This window comes from Thamnophis sirtalis, unplaced genomic scaffold, assembly GCF_051295495.1.
Source record: "Thamnophis sirtalis isolate CommonGarterSnake01/CBP01778 unplaced genomic scaffold, rThaSir2_p1.2 scaffold_2, whole genome shotgun sequence".
NCBI classification, from domain to species: domain Eukaryota; kingdom Metazoa; phylum Chordata; class Lepidosauria; order Squamata; family Natricidae; genus Thamnophis; species Thamnophis sirtalis.
Window position 1 is genome coordinate 24,991,584 of NW_028261382.1, and position 22,875 is coordinate 25,014,458.

Below are 22,875 nucleotides of genomic sequence, written 5' to 3' on the forward strand. Positions count from 1 at the left end.
CCCCCAAAATATTGCTTGGATCTTATTATCGGGGGGGGGGGGGGGGATATTGTTTTGAGGTTGCAAACAGGCGCCCGAAGAGCCAGGCACAGCCTTAGGGGCAAACCTCCTATTGGGCCTCCTCCGTATTCCATCGGCCAGCCAATGCCGGCTGGCAACTACAAGGAGGAGGGCCTTCTCGGTAGTAGCCCCGACCCTTTGGAACGAACTCCCTGTGGAGATTCGTACCCTCACCACCGTCCAGGCCTTCCGCACAGCCTTGAAGAACTGGCTAGCCCGTCAGGCCTGGGGACAAGGATAGTTGCCCCTCCCGAATGATGAATGTATGTTGCTTATTACTTTTATTATATGTGTCTATGTCATTGTTGTATTTCCCCTCCCTGATTTTATGTGAGCCGCCCTGAGTCCCCTCAGGGAAAAGGGCGGCCTACAAATGTTAATAAAATCAAAATCAAACGGCTATGTTGCGTACCAGCCATGAGGTGACCCGGCAACCCCCCTTTCCAGGCAGGCAGAGCGCCACTTACGGACCCAGCAATATCCCAAAGGCGCTAAGCCACGTACGTGGTGCTCTGCCCTTCCCCTCAGCTCCCGCGTCTTGACGCATTCGGGATACCCTCAGGTCAGTCCATGCGCTCTGCCCGGCTGGAAAGGGAGGTTGTGCGAGTGCCTGTTCCATCCGCAGCTGGTGTGCCTCCCAACCTCACCATGCCCTGGCCCAGATCTCCCTGTAGGGCCAGTGTGCCACCGCTGCTGCCGCGCTCCAACCATAACCTATTCTTCGGCTTCCAAACTCCGGCAATCCGCAGTCCAGTCTTTCAGCAGCGGCCGCTCTAGGAGTACGCTTTATGGTTGTGGGCTGAGGCAGAGCATACAACCACAGAGTGTATTCTCAGAGTGGCAACTTCTGGAAGACTCGGCATCCTACCTCTGTGCTTTGGAAGCCGCAGAAAAAGCCATGCGGTGATGGCAGGCGGCGGCGGCAGCGGAAGTGCCCTGGCTCTGCAGGGAGAGTTAGGCAAGGGTATCGTGAGGCTGGGAGGCACGCAAGCAGGGAGTGGAAAAGCCGCTGATGCAACCCCCCTCTCCAGCCATACAGAGTCCCATTCACTGACCTAGAGGCATTCCAAAAGCGCCAAGCCGCGGGAGCCCAAGGGCAGCGAAAAGGCACTCACACGGCTTGGCGATACCCCTAGGTCAGTGAATGGTGCTGTGCCTGGCTGGAAAGGGGGGTTGCCGGGCGGCTGCTCGTGCGCGTGGTCACCTCATGGTTGCTATGAAGTGCTGCTGCAACAGCACAACACAGCCATTCGATCCTGAGGCTGTGCCTGGCTCTTCAGGAGCCCACTCGCAAGAGAGCAACTGCCCGGCAACCCCCTTCTCGTTGGGCACAGAACTGCTCACCGACCTAGCGGTATCCCGAAGGTGCCAAGCAATGTGTGTCTTTGCCCCACCCCCCCTATTCCTGCAGCTTGGTGCCTTTGGGATACCACTAAGTTGTTGAGTGGCCCTCTGCCTGGCTGGAGGGGGGAGTTGTCCAGGGGGCTTATTTTCAGGAGAGGGCTTACATGTGGCATGGCCTTATTATCAGGATATGTTGTATTTTTGGGGAAACACGGTAATTTGTTATGTTGTAGGAGCCAAAACCAGATCATGCCGGACAAACATTCTTTTGACAAAATGATTAAGTGACCAGCAAAATGCTGTTTATGTAGTTTACTTGGACTTCAGTGAGGCATTTGACAAAGCAGACCTCAGCCTGCTTCTTGGCAAGGTAGAAAACTGGGATAGACAGCATCAACAGCAGATGGATTCTTAACTGGAAGACCAATTGCACTCAGCATGCAGCCCTTAATGGAGCTGCATCTATCTATGTGGAGAGAAGTAAGCAGTGGGCTACCCAAGGTTCTGCCTCAGGCCAGTCCTCTTCAATATCTTCATCAATGATTTAGACAAGGGGATAGATGGAGGAACTCATTAAATCTGCAGACAACTCCAAGCTGGCAGGAACAGCCAACACTCCGGAAGATAGGCTCAAAATACGAAGGATCTTGACGGACTTGAACACTGGGCCTCTCTAATAAAACACATTTCAGGGGTGAGAAAAGTAAGGGTTTTACACTTAGGCAAGAAACCCCAAATGCACAGGTTAGAATAGGTGGTACCTGGCTCAACAATAATAATTGTGAGAGCAATCTAGGTGTCCTAGTGGAAGATACCCAGTTAGGTATGCATGGCTGAAGCTCCAGGATGGCTTCAGCCAGAGAATCTCGTAATGGATCCAAGTAATGGATCGATGACTTAGAATCCTGACATTCTGAGCCAGCTGTCTGCTGCAGCTCCCAAAACTGCCAATTGTGGTAACTGTGTAGTCTAATGAAGAACTGGGATGGCATGTTAGCAGTCTTCTGATATTTGGCTTCCACAGAGAAGAGAGGGTCAACCTATTCTCCAAAGCACCTGAAGGCAGGTTGAGAAGCAAGGGGTGGCAACTAATCAAACAGAGATTCAATATAGACCTTCCTAACATTAAGAACAATCGATCAGGCGTAAATACACCACGTAAAATAGAGAATGGAAGGGAGAGAAAGAAAGAGAGAGAAAGGAGACAGGAGAGAGGGAAGTAGAAGGGAGGAAGGGAGTAGGAGAGAGGGAAGGTGTGGGAGGAGAGGAGAGGGAGAGAGCATGGGGAAGTAGTGAAGAGAGAGAGGGCAGAGGAAAGAAAGGAGGGAGGAGAAGAGAGGGAGAGGAGAAATAGAGTATAATAGACTATAATATGGTGTATGGAAGCAGAAGAGCAAATACAAATTGAAGAAGCTTAATGGCAAGAGGATTTGATATATTAATGAATATTCAAAAAGTGTTTGTTAAGATGTAATGGTATACTTTGGATTATATTATATGTATGTTAAAAAAAAGGTTTGGCAAAAAATAGAACAATCAATCAGTGGAAGGAAGGGCTTTCAGGTGTTGTGGGTGCTCAATCATTAGTGGCTTTTAGGCAAAGATTGAAGAGCCATTTGTGAGTGGGGCAGTGGCCTAGAGGTGGAGCTCTCACCTCACAATCAGGAGGCTGGGAGTTCGATCCTAGGTAGAGGCAGATATTTCTCTCTCTAGGCATACTGACAATATATTATCTGCTGAACAACACTCCGCATTGGCAACAGGAAGAGCATCCGGCCAATAAACACTCTGCTAGCTCCATTCAGTTGCCCAGACTCCACCCCGCAAAAGATTATGGCATTGTTAAATGATTATGATGATTGAACAGTCATTTGCTGGAATAGTATAAGGTCCCTTGCTCGAGCGGTGTGTGTGTGTTTGTGTGTGTGTGTGTGTGTGTGTGTTCCAAGACCCCTTCCAATTCTATAATCCTGACCTGAGAACGAACAAAGCCCACCTGCCCTCTCCAGAAATCCACCTGCATTTTCCATCCACCTGGAAGGTGGAGAATGACTCACTTTGAGCAGGAGGTGATACTTCAGGACTCTCTGCATCGGCACCACCAGCAGATCCTGGAGCTTGAACTTCCCCTCCTGGACCTTCATGGTACATTCCTTGAAAGAAGAGCAACAAAAGAGAGATCTGAAGCCCACCTTCGTCTCCCCCACCCACCGTCTCCAATGATAGTCTGCCTGGACCAGGAGTGTCAAACTCAAGGCCTGGGGGCCGGATCTGATTGCACGGTGCTTAGATCTGGCCCACAGGGTCGCTCTAGGAACAACAAAGGACTGGCCCACACTGCCTCTGCCAACAAAAAGAGAGCTGCAAGGCCCACCCGGGCTCCGTTTTTGGCCACGACAGCCTCCTCAGCTCTCTGCCTGTGAAAACAGAAGGGAAGGAAAACACACAGGGAGGCTGTGTGCTCCGTTTTTGCGGGCAAAACGGCCAAAAATGGAGCCTCAATGAGTGACGTCAAGCTGGCCATGCCCCTGACCACCCCCAGCCCCATGAGATCAAACACAACCCTGATGAGGCCCTCAATGAAATTGAGTTTGACACTTCTGGCCTGGACAAGAGCAGCAACCATCTCCATACTGGCTGAGGACAGACTGTCCCAGCTGTCCATGTGGTCATCCTCCCCCAGGACCCACCTGCCTCAAAGGGGTGCTGGGTCCGGCCCTGCAGCAATGAGGGTCTCCCTGGGCAGAAGGTCTTAACTGTGTTCCCCTTGGACTTGCGTTGTCTGCCTGCTGGCTGCCCCCAACCCTGTCCCCCAGGTTCTCAGCCAGGCCCCGGCAGGCCACAATTCCTGAGAAATGGTCTGCCCTTTTCTCTTTCTTTTTCTTTGGCTGAATTTCAAAACTATATTTTGTCGAACATCATAAGAGAAAAGATATAAACAGAAAAGGAACAAAACCCAAGCAATAGGGAAAAAAGTAGAATCAGGTGAATAAAGGAGGGCTTTTAAGGAATTTAAAGTATTCTTGGATTTTCAATATTTCATTCAATAATTGCAGATATTCTTTTATATGCATATATTTTTATGTTGCCTATAAAAGAACCCTAAAAATGGCTCTTCATTCTAGACTGAATACAAATATGAGAAGCAGCAGATGGTACAACCTGAATCGCAAAATGAAATTAGAACGGTGATAAATTCCTCCCATGCTGTTAGAAGTCTGTTCTAATTTAAGAAGTCCTAATGAACTACTAAACCATTAAGGCTTTATGTAGAAAGAAGCCCAAATTTAGGACTTGGTACAAACCCAGGTATCCAAATTGCAGTCTGTCAAATGCAATTCGATTCTGGGCCAGATTTATCTGGGACTAGCACAGAGGGGTCTCTGGACCAAGACCTGCTGTTGTCCACTCCCGCTTTGCACTACCGAAAAACAAGGAGCCCTTCCTTGCAGTGCGATATCCATGGCACTGGAAATTATCGAAGCGCATCCACCATGGGAAGCAACAAGCATGAGAGACGCTTGGAAATCCCAATTTTGGCAAAAGGAATTGACTATTTTCAACCAGGTGCTTCACCAGCCTAAGAAGAAAGGACCATCCTGTTGAAGAAGCAAAGTATGAGCAGGATTTCTGCAGGGCAGGGCAGAGCAGATCTCGGACACTAGATGGTCAAAGAAAAGTGGAAACAGGATGAACCAGGAGCAGCTGGAATCAGTCCCGCCTTCTGCCAGCCAAGCTGCTCTCATCCCCACAGCTCTCCCTACAAGATCCTCAGGCTCCTGGCCACCCCGGAAATATTCCTGTTTCCCTTTGCCATTTTTAGTGCAGGTCGGGAAAAGCAACACTTGGGAACTTAGGAGACACACTTTTGACATTTAGACAGAAGACCTACTTCCTCTTCTGAGACTGGGACGGAAACATTGTTAGAGACAGCAGTTGCAGCATTCTGCCATGAATGTTTCTGATAAGATTCGAAACCTTTCTCGTTATCTCCAGAAAGAGGGAGATTTAATCAACTGGTTCGCATTAAATTCTATTTGCCCAACAGCACTCTCTCCCGGGTATTTGGAAAGAAGGGCCAGGGAATTCCAAAGAAACAGATCAAGTTCTTTTAAACCCCCTGTCAGAGTGCGCACAGCATGACTATGAGAAACAACCCAGGAGCAAATTGATTAAACAGAGGTTTATATTTAAATAGTGGTTTATCTACAAAGAATATATACATACACGTACTTTAGTCAGACCTCAAACCAATAGCAATCAACAATTGCAGCAGGAAGAAACACACGCCCCAAAAGAGGCCTCTTCTTATTACAGGCTCTTAAAGTGATATCAGCCCAAAAACCTTGCTGACTCATTCTCAGCATTACATCACCATAGCAGCTGGTCAGCTCTTAAATCATTAGCCTGACACACACACACACCCCTGGCCCAAAAGGAGAGCGGCAGAGAATGCAATGCAGCAACAGGTTCCTGTAATCCCCGAAGGGAACCTGGCTGAGGGATCTGACCTACGTCACTCAGAGGACCTGGAAGAGGCCGAGGGTGGGTGGGCCTAAGTGTGAGTATAAATATGCTCAAGTGAAGGTTGCTGGTGGATAATAAAATGCTTTGCGAATGTGGAGAAACACAGAGTCTGGCCAATGTATTGGTCTGTTAATTACTACCAGTAGAATGCACCAAAAGTGATTTCTTTCTGGCCAAGATGAGAAAAGTGGGCTCATTTTCACAATTTGTGGTTTGATCTGGACACGAAATAAATTAACTGGCAGGCTGGAGTGGAATGTAGTCAGAGACAAGGACTGATTTTCAAGTCTGAAGATTGACGAGCGAGTGAGGGCAGTTGCCCCAGCCTGCTCTGCCCCACAGATGGGCCCTGGGTGCCTGCAGAGACGGGTCAGCTTTGGAACAGGAGGGCTGGCTCTTCTCTTTCCTATCTCTGGGCAGCATCACAATTATATGAAAAGAGCAGGCACTTTCCATTGACGGATGAAGAGAACTGACATGCTACATGATAATTATGCTCTAATTATCCACTTCTAATTCCTTGTGTGCAAATTGGTTTGCAGAGGTGATTGCAGCATTTACTTGGCCATTTTCAAGAAGCAGCTGAGCATCAATTATGACATAAAACAAAAATTATGACTTTTAGTAAGAAAAAGCGATCACATAAAATGCACTGGAATGGAATTAAGGCAAGCTGCATCGCAAGTTTAATTACTTGAAGATTTAACATGGCAAATCCTAATAAAATTTTGAAAGAGCTGCAGAGATGCTGACCTATGGGGAGCCCGCAAGCACAAGCCAGCAAAGGCTGAGCCAGCTTCTTCTGTTCTGCTCTCCCTCCAGCCCTGGGAGAGATGCAAAGACTTTGCCATGACCCCACTTTGGGGATCTTTGCTGATTCAGAATTCCTGGGGGTGGGGAAGAGACTTGAGATCCCCCTTTTCTCTGCAAGTTTAGGAGAGAAGACAGAAGGCTACTGGGGGGACAGATGGCTTGCGAATCCAGGAGCAAAAATGGCATTGGCCAGCCCCAGAGTTGTAATAACATCTAAGTATGAAGCACATGGCCTTGTGGGATTGGGCTTCTCAGTTTCTCTGGGAAAAGCAATTTTAAAGCAGGCAAAATAAGTTCAATCGTAGGTAGAGGCAGGTATTTCTCTCTCTGGGCATACTAGAATATATCTGCTGAATAAAACTTTGCATTGGTGACAGGAAGGGCATCCGGCCTCAGTTCCATTCAGTTGCCCAAACTCCATCCCAATGCAAGGGATCACGGGGTCATTAAAAGATGATGATGATGATGAAATAAGTGTTAGTGGAAAGGCCTGGGTGGCCTGGGTGAAGGTGCGAGACTGCTGAAACAAGCAACATTGGCTACCAATGGGGCAAGAACTCACGTCTGCCTGTTTATTTATTTGTCCTATTTCAATAGCTTCCCATCTCACAATCAAGTGACTCCGCTGTATGGAAGTGAGGGACCTGTCAGGAAGGAGAGAGATGTTGACATGGGAGTGGAAATGGACTACTCAGAAAGTACTGACAGAGGAGAATAGTTGTAGCTCAGAGTTGAAATGAGGGCTCTTGGGAGATCTCTGAGCTTGGCTGCACTGATGATGGTACCCAGTTTGGACAATGAAATGTCTGTGAGAAAACCACCAAACTTGGAGAGCACCAAGAACTACTCAGCAAGCGTGGATGGCAGAAAGAATGAAGGTGATGGGTAGGAACCAATTACAAGCAAGAGGGTTCCATTGGGTCAACACCAATCAAGGGCTTTTCAAGGCCCCAAAGGGAAGGGCCCAGCTCCTGTTGACTCAGAGCAGACAGAAGAAAAACCCTAGAATTTAAATTTGGGAGCACTGGCTGATAGATGGATTTCGTTTCTGGGTGTAGCAATGAGAAAACCTCCGTATCTACATGGCTTCCTTCTGCCACAAAGAGGCTAATCATGCCATGCCACATCTGAGGGCGTAGAAGGAAGGGTGAATGGGCCAAGAGGAAGGAGGAGAGTGGCAAAGTCATGGTGGGACGAGTTGAGGAGATCCTGAAGAGAAGACCATACATGAAGTGGGGTCTCCACGTGATAGAAGAAAGCTGGTGGAATACGGTGAATGGTGTTGGAGTAAAATAGTTTTAGCTCCATTTTCTTTTCTTTCTTTTTGCCTTTAATTTCTTCTGCTCTGGGCTTCCCATTCTTTCTTCTGTGTTTTGCATAAAGTTGCTCTCAGCTCTGACTGCTTCGGCCTGGCGCTTCACAGGCATCCTGCCATCAAATGAAGTGGGGGGAGGATGAAAGAGGGAAGGATGAAAGAGCAATAAAGACAAAACGAAGAATTGGCAGAAACTCTGAAGATTCAAATCACGAATAAGGTCAGGTATTTGGGTATATACTTGACAGCAAGATGCAGCACACTTAAAGAGAACAACTACCATAAACGTAAACAGCAGATTGCGATAGACTTGGCAAAATGGGAAAATCTACATTTATCAATAATAGGGAGAATAACTACAATTAAGATGAATATATTACCCAGGATTCTATATTTGTTCCAGATAATTCCAGTTAGACTAGGAAAAGCCTACTTTGATGACCTAAACAAAATAGTGTTGAAATATATTTGGCAGGGAAAGAAAGCAAGAATAAAATTAAAATTATTACAAGATGCTAGAATAAGAGGAGGATTTGGTCTACCGAACTGGGAGTTATACCATCAGAGTTAGAATAAGACATAAAAATACTTTATTATTGGATATATTGAAGATGATGTAATGAATTATTATAATATAAATGAACCCATACTCGGCATATCTTGTTTAAGATGAAGCAATAATAGTGATAGTCAAACAAACACAGTATTATAATAATGATGTATATAAATACATTTGACTGAAAATAAGTGATTCTATATAAAATGTAAGTGATGACTATGGAAAGAATGCACAAAAACTCTGTGACCAATTGACACACTGTATGTAATGGAAGATACTGTTACGTTACATGTCTTGTCTGTCTATGTTTGTTGAAAAATTATGTATTATAATTTTATAATTATATATTATAATTTTATAATTATATATTATAATTTTATAATTATATATTATAATTTTATAATTATATTATAATTTTATAATTATAATATATATGAAAGAGCAATAAAGCTTTGTGTGTACGCAACAGGACATTGAGAGGGGGAAATGAGAGGTGATAAGGACCAGAGTAGCTGGAGCCTGCTTGTACCAGCCCCGCAGCTAGGGCACCCTGAGAAATATGTACATTACCCCAAACATCTCAAGAGTTCTCAAAACATCTTGGCAAGCTCCGGTTGGCTGGAAACGGACTGGTGATGGGGAGAGCGAGGAGGGGAAACCTACATCTTATTTTTGTGTGTCTATTGAGCAATGGAGATTTCAGATCTAACTTTACTGCAACTAACAGATTTAGTAAAAGAACCTTTTGCTTTAACCCAATGGAGTCGAAGGCTTTTCTTTCCTAAGGGATCGGACTGTGGCAGCTCTGACAGTTGCTTACTCAGAAAAAGAACAGCATGTTGGGCACATGAACCTATACAGCCCTGCAAGAGAAAGATTTTAGCTGAGCCCCCTCTGCCTGAGTTTTCCTCTGGCTTTATACAAAGGGGAGAATTCCCCTGCTTTGAATGAGATGGGGGCCTCCGTCTTTTGGAAAAGGCCAGAGAGTTGCTGCTAGTCCTCAGCCTTGCAAATATGGGCACCAGGCAGGTGAGAGGCATCAGCAGCTCTGCTCAAAGTGCAATGCCCCTTTTTAATAGTAACTTTATGAAAAAGTAAGATTAAAAAACAAAACAAATACAAAGTGAAAAAAGTTAAGAGTGAAAGGTGCAGAAAAGAAAGAAAAAGGGGAAAAAGAGAAAGACACATAGACAAGAAAATAAGGTAAAAAAAGAAAAATGTAAAGATTTCCCACTTTCATCACAATAATTTATCACCTTCCCCTAAAATACAACTAATGATCTCTCCTTCCCATCTCCCATCTCTTATCTATAAACAATTTCAAAAGCATCATCATGTATTGTTTTTATCTTTTAAGATTGTTACCCTGGGAAAGATGGGTGGTCAATATATTTTACAATTAAATAAATAAATATATCTCAATCATGATGTCAGCAAAAATCCAATAACCTGATAAATAGACAGATAGATAGATAGATAGATAGATAGATAGATAGATAGATAGATAGATAGATAGAGAGAGAGAGAGACAGACAGACAGACAGACAGACAGACAGACATAGCTATCTTGATCAAATAAATCCACTTTATATTCATCCCTTTTACTTCTAGCAATATCTTCAGTCCCTCAACTTATTTATCAAATTTATATAATTCCTCACATGGTTTGTTTTCATTTTTTTTCTTTGTCTCTTCTTATAAAATTCTAAATTTTAAAATAATTTAATATATTATTTTTCATAAACTAGTAATATTTTAATGGGTTTTCTTCATTGGTTAGGCAGCCGTGAGATAGACAAAACATAGAGAGGACTTGCTGCTTTCAGAGTCACCTTATAGGAGAGATGGGAGGCATATAAATTATTTATTATTATTACTATTACTATTATTATTATTTATGAAAGCCTCAGCAGTTTTACAGAAAGAAGGAAATATAACAAATGAAGAAAAGTGCTCTCAATTACCTCAACTTTTTGCCGTACATCCTCTCGGTTGGCCATGAGATGATTCAGGGTAGTCTGTGCGTGCTCCATCCGGCTGCAGTACTCGCCGTAGATCAAAAGCCTGAGAAGAAGCAAAGAGACAATGACTCTTCCTCCTCTTCCCCACTAGAAGGGAACACTAGAAACACCTGGGGCTCAGCCCTCTGGGCCCAGCTCCCCTCAATTCCCTTCTTACCTTTCTTTGAATTCAAGAAAAACTTTGGCCAAGGTGCTTCCACCAGCCATCATGGAGACATCGATGGATCTGAGAAAGTTGAAGTGCACTTTAATAAGGTCCTGAAACAAAGAAAACATATTGGGAACCTATTTTAAATTTGAAACCTCACATACTTAAAAAGAAAGTATGGCTTGTCATTACTGACCAGATTTTAAAAATTGAGTTGCGAGGGGAAGCATCCAGCATGCGACTGGTTTTCAGGGCTTGCTATAAGCCAGAAGTTGCCGGCCTTACAGGGCTCAGGGTAATAATAAAATCGAGCAGAACCACAGGAACGTTACCTCCAAGTTGATGAATATGGCTCCCATGTCTTGTGGAGTCAAGATCAGCCTTAATGGATTCATGTAGTTCTACAAAAGCAAAGTAGAAAATAAGGTGGCTGCAGTCTTCTACTTATGATGCTCCTTTCTACATCTGAAAGTCTGACCTTTATATTCTGAGAAGCGATTCCACTCCAGGTCACAGATTAACAGAGTTGGAAGGGACCTTGTAGGTCATTTAGCCCAACTGCCCCCCCCCCCACAAAATGGAGACCCTACTACACCATTTCTGACAAAGGGCAGCCCAGTCTCTTCTTGAAAGCCTCCAGTGCTGAAGCTTCCACAACTTCCAAAGGCAACTTCTGTTCCACGGGTTGATTGTTCTCACTGTCAGAAAATTCCTCCTTGTTTCTGTTTGAATCTCTCCTTGTTCAGTTTCCATCCATTATTGCTTGTCTGGCCTTCAGGTGCTTTGAAAACTAGCTTGACCCCCCCTCCTCTCCGTGGCAGCCCCTCAAATACTAGAAGACTGCTCTCATGTCTTCCCTAGTCCTTCTCTTCACTAGACCAGTCATGCCCAGTTCCTGCAACTGTTTGTTGTATGTTTGAGCCTCCAGCCCCATCATCATCCTGGTTGCTCTTCTCTGCACTTTTTCTAGTCTCAACATCTTTTTTATAGTCTGATGACCAAAACTGGATGCAGAACTCGAGGTGGGATCTTACTAAGGTTTTATAGAGTGATAGTAGTACCTCCCTTGATCTTGATTGTATCCCTCTGTTCATGCAATTTAGGATTACGTTTGCTTTTTTGGCTGCCACTGCACATGGCTGGCTCCTATTTAGCTGGTTGTCCAATAAGAATTCAAGATCCTTCTCACAGTCACTGATATTACGCCTGGTTTCACCCAGTCTACATGTGTCCTTTTGGTTTTTCTTGCCTAAGTGTAAGACTTCACACTTAGACAAGAAAAACCTGGACGCATGCTGGAGTCTTCCCTCCAAAGAAAGAGCAGTTGACGCTGGCTGACCTTTCTCAAGAGCCCCTCACTCACCTTCTCGATCTCTTCCAGTGTCTTGTAGTACTTGGCTTCTGTTTCTTGGATTTCTAACAAGCAGCAGTTCCTCTTGTCATCTTCTGTCATGCCCATTTTCTATAGGAAGCAGCACAAAAAATTGGCGCCCTAAAGCCCAGGGTGGAATGGGCCAGCATTTCCGTCATGGATGCCCAGCTTTGACCTGGCTCTGGGATGGTGGGCAGGAACTGTTCCCACCCCGCCTACAGATGTGGCCCTGGGATGGGGAGGAAAGGCCTTCCCATGGGCCTCCACTGGTCTGCATCTGCCTCACTGAAACACTCATTGGGCGGGGGGCAGGTCATGATGTGGGGCAGATATCGAGTTGAAGGATCTCCCTGACCCTTGGGCTGCATCTTCTAAAGCAGCAAGACACAGCAAGACAGGGATGATCTGGACGGATGGATCTCCAGGAAGCTCACAGAGAATTTTCTACTGAAAGATGGAGGGATTCCCCAAGAGGGGAAAAAATGACGGTGGGACAGCATGAGGCCAGGCTGGAGAAGGGCTCCCCCTAACTCAGGCAAGGCCCGAGAGACCCCCTCTGCCTGCTTGACATCCTGTTGCGCCTCTCTGCTTGTGGCCTTCATGATGGGGGAGGTGCCCACGAGGGGGCCAAGCTATATTGTCCTTCCTTGGAAAAGAGTCAGCCGTGGCCTCTCAGCCGGACCATTTGTCTGGGGCTGAAGACACCTGAGTTGAGGGTAGCCATAATGAAAGGCCAAGGAGGCCGAGAAAGATCCAAACTCATCCTCAACTGTCAGGAGGGAGTTTGGGGGAATCGGGTGTTTATTCATCCACCAGAGCTTTCAGCACCTACTACCAGAAGAGCGATTTCCACCCCCCAACCCCACGCCCCTGTGTTATTTCCCAGTCAGACTCTCCCAGGCCGTCCGTCCAAAGGTAAGGAGGGACCTTGGAGAACAGGTGGGCTTATCAATGAACAAAGTGAGGCTGCAAAATATTCAGTGGAGGCCAATGCTTCTGCTGCTGGCCTTCTCTCTGCCGCCTATAATTATGAGATTGTGTGAAGGGCGGAGAATGGACAAAAGAGGGGCCCACAAAGGCCAAGTCCAATTCAGCACATCGGGAATGGTTCTCACAGCAACTATCAATAACATCTGGGGGGCAACTAGAGAAGGATTTCAAACAAAGGGTTGAAATTGATCAGGACACCCTGGCAGCTCCCAGCACCCTTAATTCTTGAGGCAGGAGCTCACTGGGCATGTGGGACTCCATGTTGGACCCAGGGCCACTAAGTGGCACTTTTTCTAGCATCCAAAGACCCGGGAAGGGGAGAGAGACCCCTCCTCACGTACAGTGAGAAACTTACCTGCATATACCTGATCTGAAGCATGCATAGATAACAAGCAAAGTGAAGCATGGTTACATTTGACATCATAACTGCCCGCATAACTTCCCTTTTCTTTTCAAAACTGATGGAGGTGTAAGAGGTCTTTGAGAAACGCAAGAGAAGCTCCCTGCTCTTGCTAAGGGAGCCTCATTTCCCACACATCTCCCAGGGACTGGGGGGCACCTCAGATTCCCCCTTAAGCAAAGGAGCTGCTGGCCAGACCTTTAGAAGGTGCTACTCCACTACTAAGTATCTTGGAGGATTCTGTCCCTCAGAGGAGCCCCTGCAGCTACCCTTTGAAGCTAGGTGAACAATGTCCCAAAGGTGCTTTTTTTTCAAGAGGCAACTGGACGTTCTGCTTTTCCTTTGAAGATGTTTCGCTTCTCATCCAAGAAGCTTCTTCAGCTCTGACCGATGGGAAGTGGTTTGAAAGAGGGGTCACAGAGGCCATCTCTGTCTAAACTGAACAGCACTCTCTCCACAGAGGGGATGGGGGATATGACACTATCTCTCTCCAGTACTGGGGGACTTCAACCTGCCATCGCTAGGCGAATGCTCTGATGGGTCTCAGGAGTTCATGGCTTCCATGACAACCATGGACTTGACCCAGGTAATTCAGGGTCCGACTCATAGAGCGGGACACACGCTCGACCTTGTGTTTTTCTCGGGACAGTGGAGACATGATCTTGAACTAAGGGGAATAGAGACCTCGCCCTTGTCATGGTCAGATCACTTCCTGCTGAGGCTTGACTTTCGGAAGCTACTCCCCCACCGCAGGGAGGTGGAGCCGATTAAATGGTTCTGCCCCAGGCGCCTGATGGACCCACTGAGATTTCAGATGGAGCTTGGGGAGATACCTGACTCTCTTGCCCACAATCCGACAGAGTCCTTGGTCGCCACCTGGAATACAGCGGTGACTGAGGCTCTGGATCGGAGTGCGCCTTTGCGGCCTCTCCGCAGCAGTGGATCCAGGAGGGCTCCTTGGTTTACCGAGGAACTCTGGGAGATGAAGCGCCAAAAGAGATGCCTAGAGCGACGTTGGAGGGCTAGCAACTCCGAATCCAACCGAACACTATTAAGAGCCTTCATTAGGACTTATTTAGTGGCAATACGGGTGGCAAAATGTGCACATTGCTCCGCTCTCATTGTGTCAGCAGAATCCCGCCCAGCTGACCTGTTTAGGATAACCCGCTCCCTCCTAAAAGGGGATGACACGGGGGAACACAGGGAGGGGCTGAGGAATTTGTTCAGTTTTTGTTGGACAAAATCACTCAGATTCTGACAGACCTAGACTCCAGTTGGACAGTACCAACGGAGGTGCCAAGGGAAGGTCTTGCTCAGATTTCCTGGAATGAGTTCCAGCTTGTCACCCCTGAGGAAATGGACAAGGCCATGGGAGTGATGAGTGCCTCCACCTGTTTGCTGGATTCGTGTCCCTCCTAGCTGGTCTCAACCAGCAGGGAAGTAACACGAGGCTGGCTCCAGAGGATCACGAACTTGTTTTTGCAGGAGGGATCTTTCCCGCAACCCTTGAAGGAAGTGGTGGTAAGACCCCTCCTTAAGAAGCCTTCTCTGGACCCAGCTATTCTTAAAAACTATCATCCGGTCTCCAACCTCCCTTTCTTAGGGAAGGTTGTTGAGAAGGTGGTGGCCCTACAACTCCGACGGACCTTGGATGAAGCAGATTATCTAGATTCCTTTCAGTCTGGATTCAGGCCTGGATACTCCATCGAAACCGCCTTGGTCGCACTGACTGATGATCTCTGGCGGGCCAGGGATAGAGGACATTCCTCTATCCTTGTGCTCCTTGACCTCTCAGCAGCCTTCGATACCATCGACCATCGTATCCTTCTGCGATGGCTGGAAGAGTTGGGAGTGGGAGGCACCGTTCTACGGTGGTTCTCCTCTTACCTCTCCGACAGGCCCCTTAAATATGGGGTGCCGCAGGGCTCGATCTTGTCCCCCCTCCTATTTAACATCTACATGAAGCCACTGGGTGAGATCATTCGCCGGCACGGGATTAAATACCATCAATATGCAGACGATACCCAGTTGTATCTCTCCGCCCCGTGACAGCTCAGCGTGGCGGTGGAAGTGATGTGCCAGTACCTGGAAGCTGTCAGGGTCTGGATGGGAATGAACAAATTCGCACTCAATCCTGACAAGACCGAGTGGTTGTGAATGTTGCCCCCCAAGGACAGCCCAGATAGTTCATCGCTAAGCCTGGGGTGTGCGTGAAAGTTTACACCCCTCAGAGAGGGCCCGCAACTTGGGGGTCCTCCTGGATACGCAGCTGACATTAGAACATCATCTGTCGGCTGTGACCAGGGGGGCCTTTGCCCAGGTTCACCTGGTGCACCAGTTGCGGCCCTATTTGGATCGGGAGGCACTTCACACTTCAAGACTTGACTACTGTAATGCAATCTACATGGGGCTGCCCCTGAAAAGTGTTCAGAGACTACAACTAGTCCAGAATGCAGCCGCGCGAGCGATATTACACCTATCCTCCGCGAGCTGCCCTGGCTCCCTATTGGTCTCCGAGCGCGATTCAAGGTGCTGGTCATTACCTTTAAAGCCCTACATGGCCTAGGACCCAGATATCTGCGAGACCGCCTTCTGCCATATACCTCCCAACAACCGATAAGATCGCACAGGGTGGGCCTTCTCCGGGTACCGTAAGCCAGACAATGTCGACTGGCAACTACCTTCTCTGTAGCCGCTCCGACCCTATGGAACGAACTACCCCCAGAGATCCGGACCCTACCCACTCTCACGGCCTTCCGAAAGGCTATTAAAACCTGGCTATTCCGGCAGGCCTCGGGCTGTTGACCTCATGACTGAAGTCCAGCCCCGATTAGACTGGGTGTATGATGTGGTTTTTTAATCTGTGTTTCCTCATTTTTTTAACTTTTTTACTTTTTAAAATTGTATTGTTGTAAGCCACCTGGAGTCCTTCGGGATTGGGCGGCCTATAAATTCATTAAATTCAATTCAAATTCAATTCAATTCAGTCTACAAGATCCTTTCAGCAGTTCCAAGAAGATTCCACAGCCATTTGCACCACTCAGGTGAAAAAGCACCTTTGGGACAACCATGATCTGGAGGACTGAGGATCTCTGCAGAGATTGAGGGAGGAGCAATGGTTGTGGAGAAAAAGGGTCTTCTTGGCCCTGCCCTCCTCAAAGACCTGGTTGAGGGCAGCCTCTTCTGTGCTGCTTCTGGGCCCACCTGCCCTGCAGCCTGGCAAGGTCCCAGCCCAAGAGAAAATCTCCAGCTGCTCAGAAGAGGAGCCACCTGCCCAGGAGCTGACAGGGAGAGCCATCTCATTTCATCTGATCTGGTGAGTCTGTTTCTCCCCCATTTCCGGGCACAAATTTCCCACAGTGGCCCGAAGGAGGGAGGGCTCCGTTTGTGGCCGATGGGTGGCTTTGGCTTTGCAATGCTCCTTCTCCAAGCCCTCCCTTCCCTGATGAGCCTGACGCTTCTTCCAGAGCCATGAAGACAAGAAGCTCCATTCCTGCCCCCAGTTTTAGATAGTTTTAGATTGCCAAAAGAGCTTTGGAGCTCTGATTCTTGGCAGATCTGAGGTCCCCAGTGCATAAAACAAAATCAATCCTACACCTCTTGCAAATAAATTTGGTTGACAGAGCTATTGATGATCCCTGTGGTCTCCACTACCCGGAAGACAACTTGACAATGCATCAAAGTAGCCGCAGCAGCAGCAGCCGCCTATGATCTGGTTCCTATTTGATGCCTTCTCCACAAATTCAGCTTCTTACAACCTTTTTTCCCTCTGCCACAGTCATTCCACCTCCTCGAAGGCACCATCAGCCACAAGGATTGCTCAGAAGGTGGGGAGGGGCTCTGAACAGGAACTTTTGATAGCCAATGGAGCTCTTTGATGGGGTGTCAAGACTGAAGAAAGCCCAAGGACCCTCTCCCCTCGCCAGCCTGTTCCCAACTTCTGGGGGGGGGTTGTCTCCAAAGGGGAGGGTGAAGGAGCCCAACTCTTCCCTTCCCCCTTTAGCCTGTCCCAGGTTCCTCACCATGGGCTGCTGCACCTCCACTTTGATGATGTCTTCGTAGATGTCGTCTCCTTCATCTTCACACGGGACACAATCGTAAATGTCCTCTCCCAAATCATGCTCACTAGAATAGAAGGTGGAGGCCTCAACGTCAGGGCTGGGGGAGGGGCGCAGAGGGAGCCCCTTAGCTCCTGGGCTCCAACCCTGGTGGGAGCTGGGTGTGTGTGGGTAAAATCAGGGGTCTCAGAAAGGAGCTGCTCCAGCCAGGCCTCCAGGCTAAAGAATGGACTCTTTCTGCTTCTGGCCAAAGAGGGTGATGGCCACTTAGGTGGGTAACCTTCTTGTTTGAGGGAAAGAGGCTTGTGATTCTTGGGCTCTGCTTCCTTTTTCTGCAATCCCGAGACTGGGGCCAAAGGGGCAGCCACTGCCTTATTCCCCTGAAGGGGTTTCTATTTAGAATGCTGTAGTTTCTTATGGTGGGAAAGAGGTAATTTAAGAATTCATCTGCCTGCTTTTACCACTGATTATGCCTTGACTAGTTTCTGATCTATCTTTTACTCAACCCTGCTTCATAATTATGGTTTAAATCTATGGCCATCTGGTATTTAATATGTGTTTCTGCTGTTTTTCTGTGATTTGTTATTAATTTTCCATTAATATTTAATAGATACTAAAGTGATTTTTCTTTCTTGCTGCTGTCCTGATTTATGGACCATTCTCGAACAATAAAGAAAGAGAACAAGCCACCTTTAAATGTGTATCTGTGACAACAAAATATTAACCAGAATGTAAATCTCAAACATCTATTTTGGCCAGAAATGGGTGTGACAAAGTCCAGCGGCTGCTGACAGGGGATGGTCACACCAAAGCAATCAGCACTAATTTTTTAAAGGACAGAGACGTTGACCCCCCAACCGCCAACTTAATGCTGGCGCAAAATAAACCTCCTTGGAGTACAGCAGTAGTGGAGTCTAAATATTAAATAAAATCATAATCGTCTTTTAATGACCTCATAATCCCTTGCGGGGTGGAGGGAGCTGAGTGTTTACTGGCTGGATGTCCTTCCTGTCCAATGCAGAATTCAGCAGATATATTCTCATTGTGCTAAGAGAGAGAAATATCTGCCTCCACCTAGGATCGAACTCACAACCTCCTGAATGTGAGGTGAGAGCTTCACCTCTAGGCCAGCACACCACTCAAATCTAAATATTAAATAAAATCTCCCTGAGAAAATCCTTTTACATTATATAATGTACCCTTTCTAATATTGACTGTCCACCTGCCTTCCAGATGGACATCACAGCCCAGTCACTAAAGACAGAGGAGCCCCTTGAGGGCCACATTTGCCCCTCCGGCAGCCAGGAAAGGGGGCTGGGGACATGCCTGCTCTCTTGAGAAGAGGGGCAATGCCAGCTGCTGACCAAGCAAGGCTCCCCGAGGCTGCTGGCTTCCACTGCCAAGGCAGGGAGAGAGAGAGGGAGAGAGAGAGGGAGAGAGAGAGAGAGAGAGAGAGAGAGAGGGAGGGAGGGAGGGAGGGAGGGAGGGAGGGAGGGAGGGAGGGAGAGAGAGAGAGAGAGAGAGAGAGAGAGAGAGAGAGAGAGAGAGAGAGAGAGAGAGAGACCTCCCAAGGGAGGGGCTGAGCTTCGTGAGAGCACGCAACCCCTTTGGCAAAAGGATGCCTGCCATGAACTCCCAACCGGCCAGGGAGGGACATGGCTGGTGCAGCAGATGGCTTGGCTTGAGGGCCTTCTGGTCACCCTCACAAGGAGACTTACTCTGCCAGTTCCTCCAAGCTACGGTAGACATCATCCTCATTTTCAGTGGTCTCCTCTGAAGGGAAGGGCCTGGAGGAAAGAGGATAAGTGAGTCAGTCGCATCAGTATGGGGTGGGTGGGCTTCATTATGGCTGATTATGTCCCTGGCCTTTTCAGTTTTCAGCCTCAGTGCACTGCCCCCTTTCTGCTGTGAGACGGGCAGTTACAGGAACGGTTCAGCTAACCAACCAACCAAGGTCCCTGCAAAGAGGCTCCTCAGATGGAGAAAGGCATCAACCCTCCCTCCACTCCAGAAATTATGGCAAAAGTGCTCAGGATGCCTCTGGGTGTGAGTTCCACTTGTGTTCTGTTCACACAAAGACATACTGTTCTTCCATGCCAAGGAGGACAAACAAAAACGCAGAAACACACAAGTCCTTTCCTCACTTCCTCTTGCCTGCTTCTTGCTGCACACCCAAAGCTTCCCTCAGGGGGAGCGGGGAGGCTGGGCAGCTGCTGCTTTGCTTGGGTCTGGATGGAGCAGAGCCGGACTCTTCAGGGGGTCTTCAGGGGGTCTCTGGAGTCCTGGTCTCTGCAAAATCCCGAGTGACCCTTCACCCTCCTCCAGCTTTTGGCTGACAGAGCAGAAGACGTTGCTCAGCCCTATTCATGCCTTTCTCCTGGATACAGATGGCAAACAGGGCGGTTCGGTCCCTCTCTCAATGCTCAGTCCTGATGGCCGTATCCTAGCCACCTTTGCTGAGAAGCCTCTCAGCCCCTTACTCTGGGCCAGTCCTGCTGCAGAAAGAGGCCACCCACTGTTCCCTCCAGCGGAGAGCAAGATGGATCAAGACCCCCAGGTCTCCTGCTTGGTGGGCAGCAATCCCGACTCTGTTGCGGACAGACTTTGTGGCTTTAGTCCCGCTTCTGCAAGAACAGCCTGAGTCCTACTGAAGCACCTGCTGGCTTTCAGTTGCAGCCAAGGGCCCCTCAGGATGGCTCCCCCCCACCGCCACACAGAATCAACCTGCGGTTCTTGCAAGTGCCAGCAAGTCTCCTGCCTCTCTGGGTGGCTGGTCCTTAAGATCACTGCCTGGGCAAACGAGGCTGGTTTGAAAAAACAGCCACTCGGCTTCAATAGAAGCCCGACCCATCAGTACCAAACCTCCTAAATTGTAAAAACAAACAAACAGGACGTTGGTCTTACCTGAACGTCTATTTTCAGAAGGGGGAGGGAATGGTCACACGTGGGTTGTTGTCAAAGCCTGATTGGTCCAAAGACTGAGAGAAAACGCTTAAATACTGGTGCCTTCCATTCCTATCCCAGTTTCCTCGAAGGCGAACGGTAGAACTGAAAAGACAAAAAACAACACACAACAAAACCCCCGGGAACCACCCGGGCCCTCCCCTTGGCCCCGACGGAAAGGTCTCAGGGCGGGTTGTGACCATTCCCTCCCCCTTCTGAAAATAGACGTTCAGGTAAGACCAACGTCCTTTTTCCAGAAGAGGGGGAGGGAATGGTCACACGTGGGACATACCCAAGCTACCGTCCCAGGGAGGGAGAACGAGAATCACCAGGGCCCAAGGGGAGCCTCAACCGCCACCCTCAGAGGGTCCTGTCACCAAGGACACACTCGCATCTGCAAAGCTCCCAGACCATAGCGCCGGAGGAAGAAGCCGGGGAATCCAGAGGCCGCGCGACAGACGGCCTCAACTGGCCCCCCCCGCGGCCCCCGAGGCCACGCTCGTGTCGCTCCTAATAGGCTGGGCCGTGAACTCTGACGGGACTGGCCCGTCGACCCGAAACCCCGAGGGCTTCCGCAATGGCCCGGCGCAGCCAACGCCAACTGTGGCTGAAGACACGCTCGAACCCAGCGACCCCCGGCTGGAGGATCAGTCCACAAGGGCTCGACCTACGGACCCCTCGGTCCGCTGGCGAAGGAGCCGCAGGGCGCGATGCGCGCCCAACCAATGCCAGAGCTTAGCGAAGGAAGTGGCCACCTACGGGAAGAAGGCCCGAGCAAGGCGAAGCCTCGCCCCGCCCCTTAGAGGCGACGGGAACGACCTCAGAGCAGGGTGCCCAACTCCACGTACCCGGGCGGAGACAACCGCCACAAGGGAGCCAGCCGACGAGCATACCGAAGAGATTCGAAGAAGCCCCCCCTGAGCACAAGGGGGAAGAACACACGGGGAACCCGCGGACCGAGGGAAACCCAGAAGCCGCCCCCTACCGAGAAGCTCGATCAGGGAGACCTGAGAGAGGGAGAACCCCCACCCCCTCCAGGGCTGAAACAATTCCGTCACCAGGCGGCACAATCTTGTGGGTTTCCGAAGTCAGGCTCCTCCTGCAGGAACTCCTGACGTTTGAGAGACAGGTGCCCTGCCAGGCGAGGCCAGGGGAGCCCAGGCGGATAACACCGCCGGACGATACCCAGGTGGAACCGCAGCCGCGGTCCGTAAGGCCCCCAGGCATCCCTAGTCGAGAGTGACCCCGTTGGCTAGACCAGCCTCCAACAGCTGCCGGACAAGAGTCATGGGCTGGATGCAACCCCAGGGACCAGGCGAAGCAGGACCACCACCCCCCGCTGCCAGGCCAACCCTTTCCGCGGGCGCCTCCGCGGGGGGCCACTGACAGCTGGACGAGGTCCGCGAACCAAGGCCCCTAGGTCCTAATGGCCCACCCCCACGGTCAGGGTCCCCATGAAACCAGGGGGACGGGAGGCCCCATACCGAGACCGCAGGTCACCTCCTTTTGAGGGCGCTTGCGCCCTCCCAGATCAGGACAGGAAATGGGTGAAACCCCAGGGAGGAATAGAACCCGCGGCGAGCAAGGGAGTGTCGAACTGTCGACAGATCCGTCGAAAAAAGAAGAACCGACGACTGAGGGAGTAGGCCCGCTCCCCTGGTCAGGGCCGCCCGACGCTGCCGAGCCGCCCGGAGACAGGAGAGCCCGGGGAGATTCTCGACTCTGGGGGCAACAGAGGCCCCACCGCCCAGACGTCCAGTCCCGAGCATTCCGGTCGAGGGCTGGAGAAGACCCCCCCCCTGACAGATGAGGGCCTAAGCGGTCCCCGTGCCAACGGAAGGTCACGCGATGCCCAGCTACGGGACCCAAGGGAAGCGCAGAGCCCAGCGGGACAGCACTAGTGCCATTCCAGTGACGAAGGGTAAGCCCCGAAAGCGACCACCTGCCGAGAGCGAACCGGGAGCCCCCCAACCAGGACGAGGCTCCCCAGGAGAGTCCAAGGGACCGGCGGGCGGGACTATCCCTGCTCAAGAAACATCTCGCCCGATCTGATAGAGGGAGGTTGAAACCGAACAACATCCCTGAGGCCCTACGCCAGCGGGCATAGGCCGAGGTGGAGCTCCTGGACAGACTCACCCCCTCCCCTGACATGGAGCCTATGACCGACACCAGGCAAGCGGAAAGGGAAGAGGTGGACGCCGGAGAAGCCAGCCGAGGAACAGGACGGGGCTCCGAGCTCCTGGAACAGGCGCTAATAACCGAAGACCTGAATAGGCTAGCCCGCCAAGGAATCAGAGCCCCCAGTATGGGGCGCGGACAGGGCCG

General features: G+C 49.4%; 1 protein-coding gene across 13 annotated transcripts in view; it reads right to left on the reverse strand.

The window, feature by feature from the left end:
- Window positions 1–22,875, reverse strand: part of VAV2 (vav guanine nucleotide exchange factor 2) — a 143,803-nt gene that overhangs the window by 17,584 nt on the left and 103,344 nt on the right. For 8 of the 13 annotated variants that reach the window (XR_015695455.1, XR_015695456.1, XR_015695454.1 and 5 more), the window contains exons 4-11: window positions 19,326–19,394; window positions 17,572–17,674; window positions 13,505–13,519; window positions 12,151–12,249; window positions 11,120–11,188; window positions 10,797–10,897; window positions 10,583–10,682; window positions 3,462–3,557 (exon numbers count right to left, since the gene is read on the reverse strand). Coding sequence is in view for 10 of the 13 variants with exons in the window: in XM_087704480.1 (XP_087560606.1) it covers window positions 3,462–3,557; window positions 10,583–10,682; window positions 10,797–10,897; window positions 11,120–11,188; window positions 12,151–12,249; window positions 13,505–13,519; window positions 17,572–17,674; window positions 19,326–19,394 (652 nt within the window). In the remaining 3 variants the exon portion in view is untranslated. Of the gene's footprint in view, window positions 1–3,461; window positions 3,558–10,582; window positions 10,683–10,796; window positions 10,898–11,119; window positions 11,189–12,150; window positions 12,250–13,504; window positions 13,520–17,571; window positions 17,675–19,325; window positions 19,395–22,875 lie in introns of those variants that run through there. The other 5 variants (XM_087704484.1, XM_087704482.1, XM_087704487.1 and 2 more) reach the window with 2 other exon arrangements.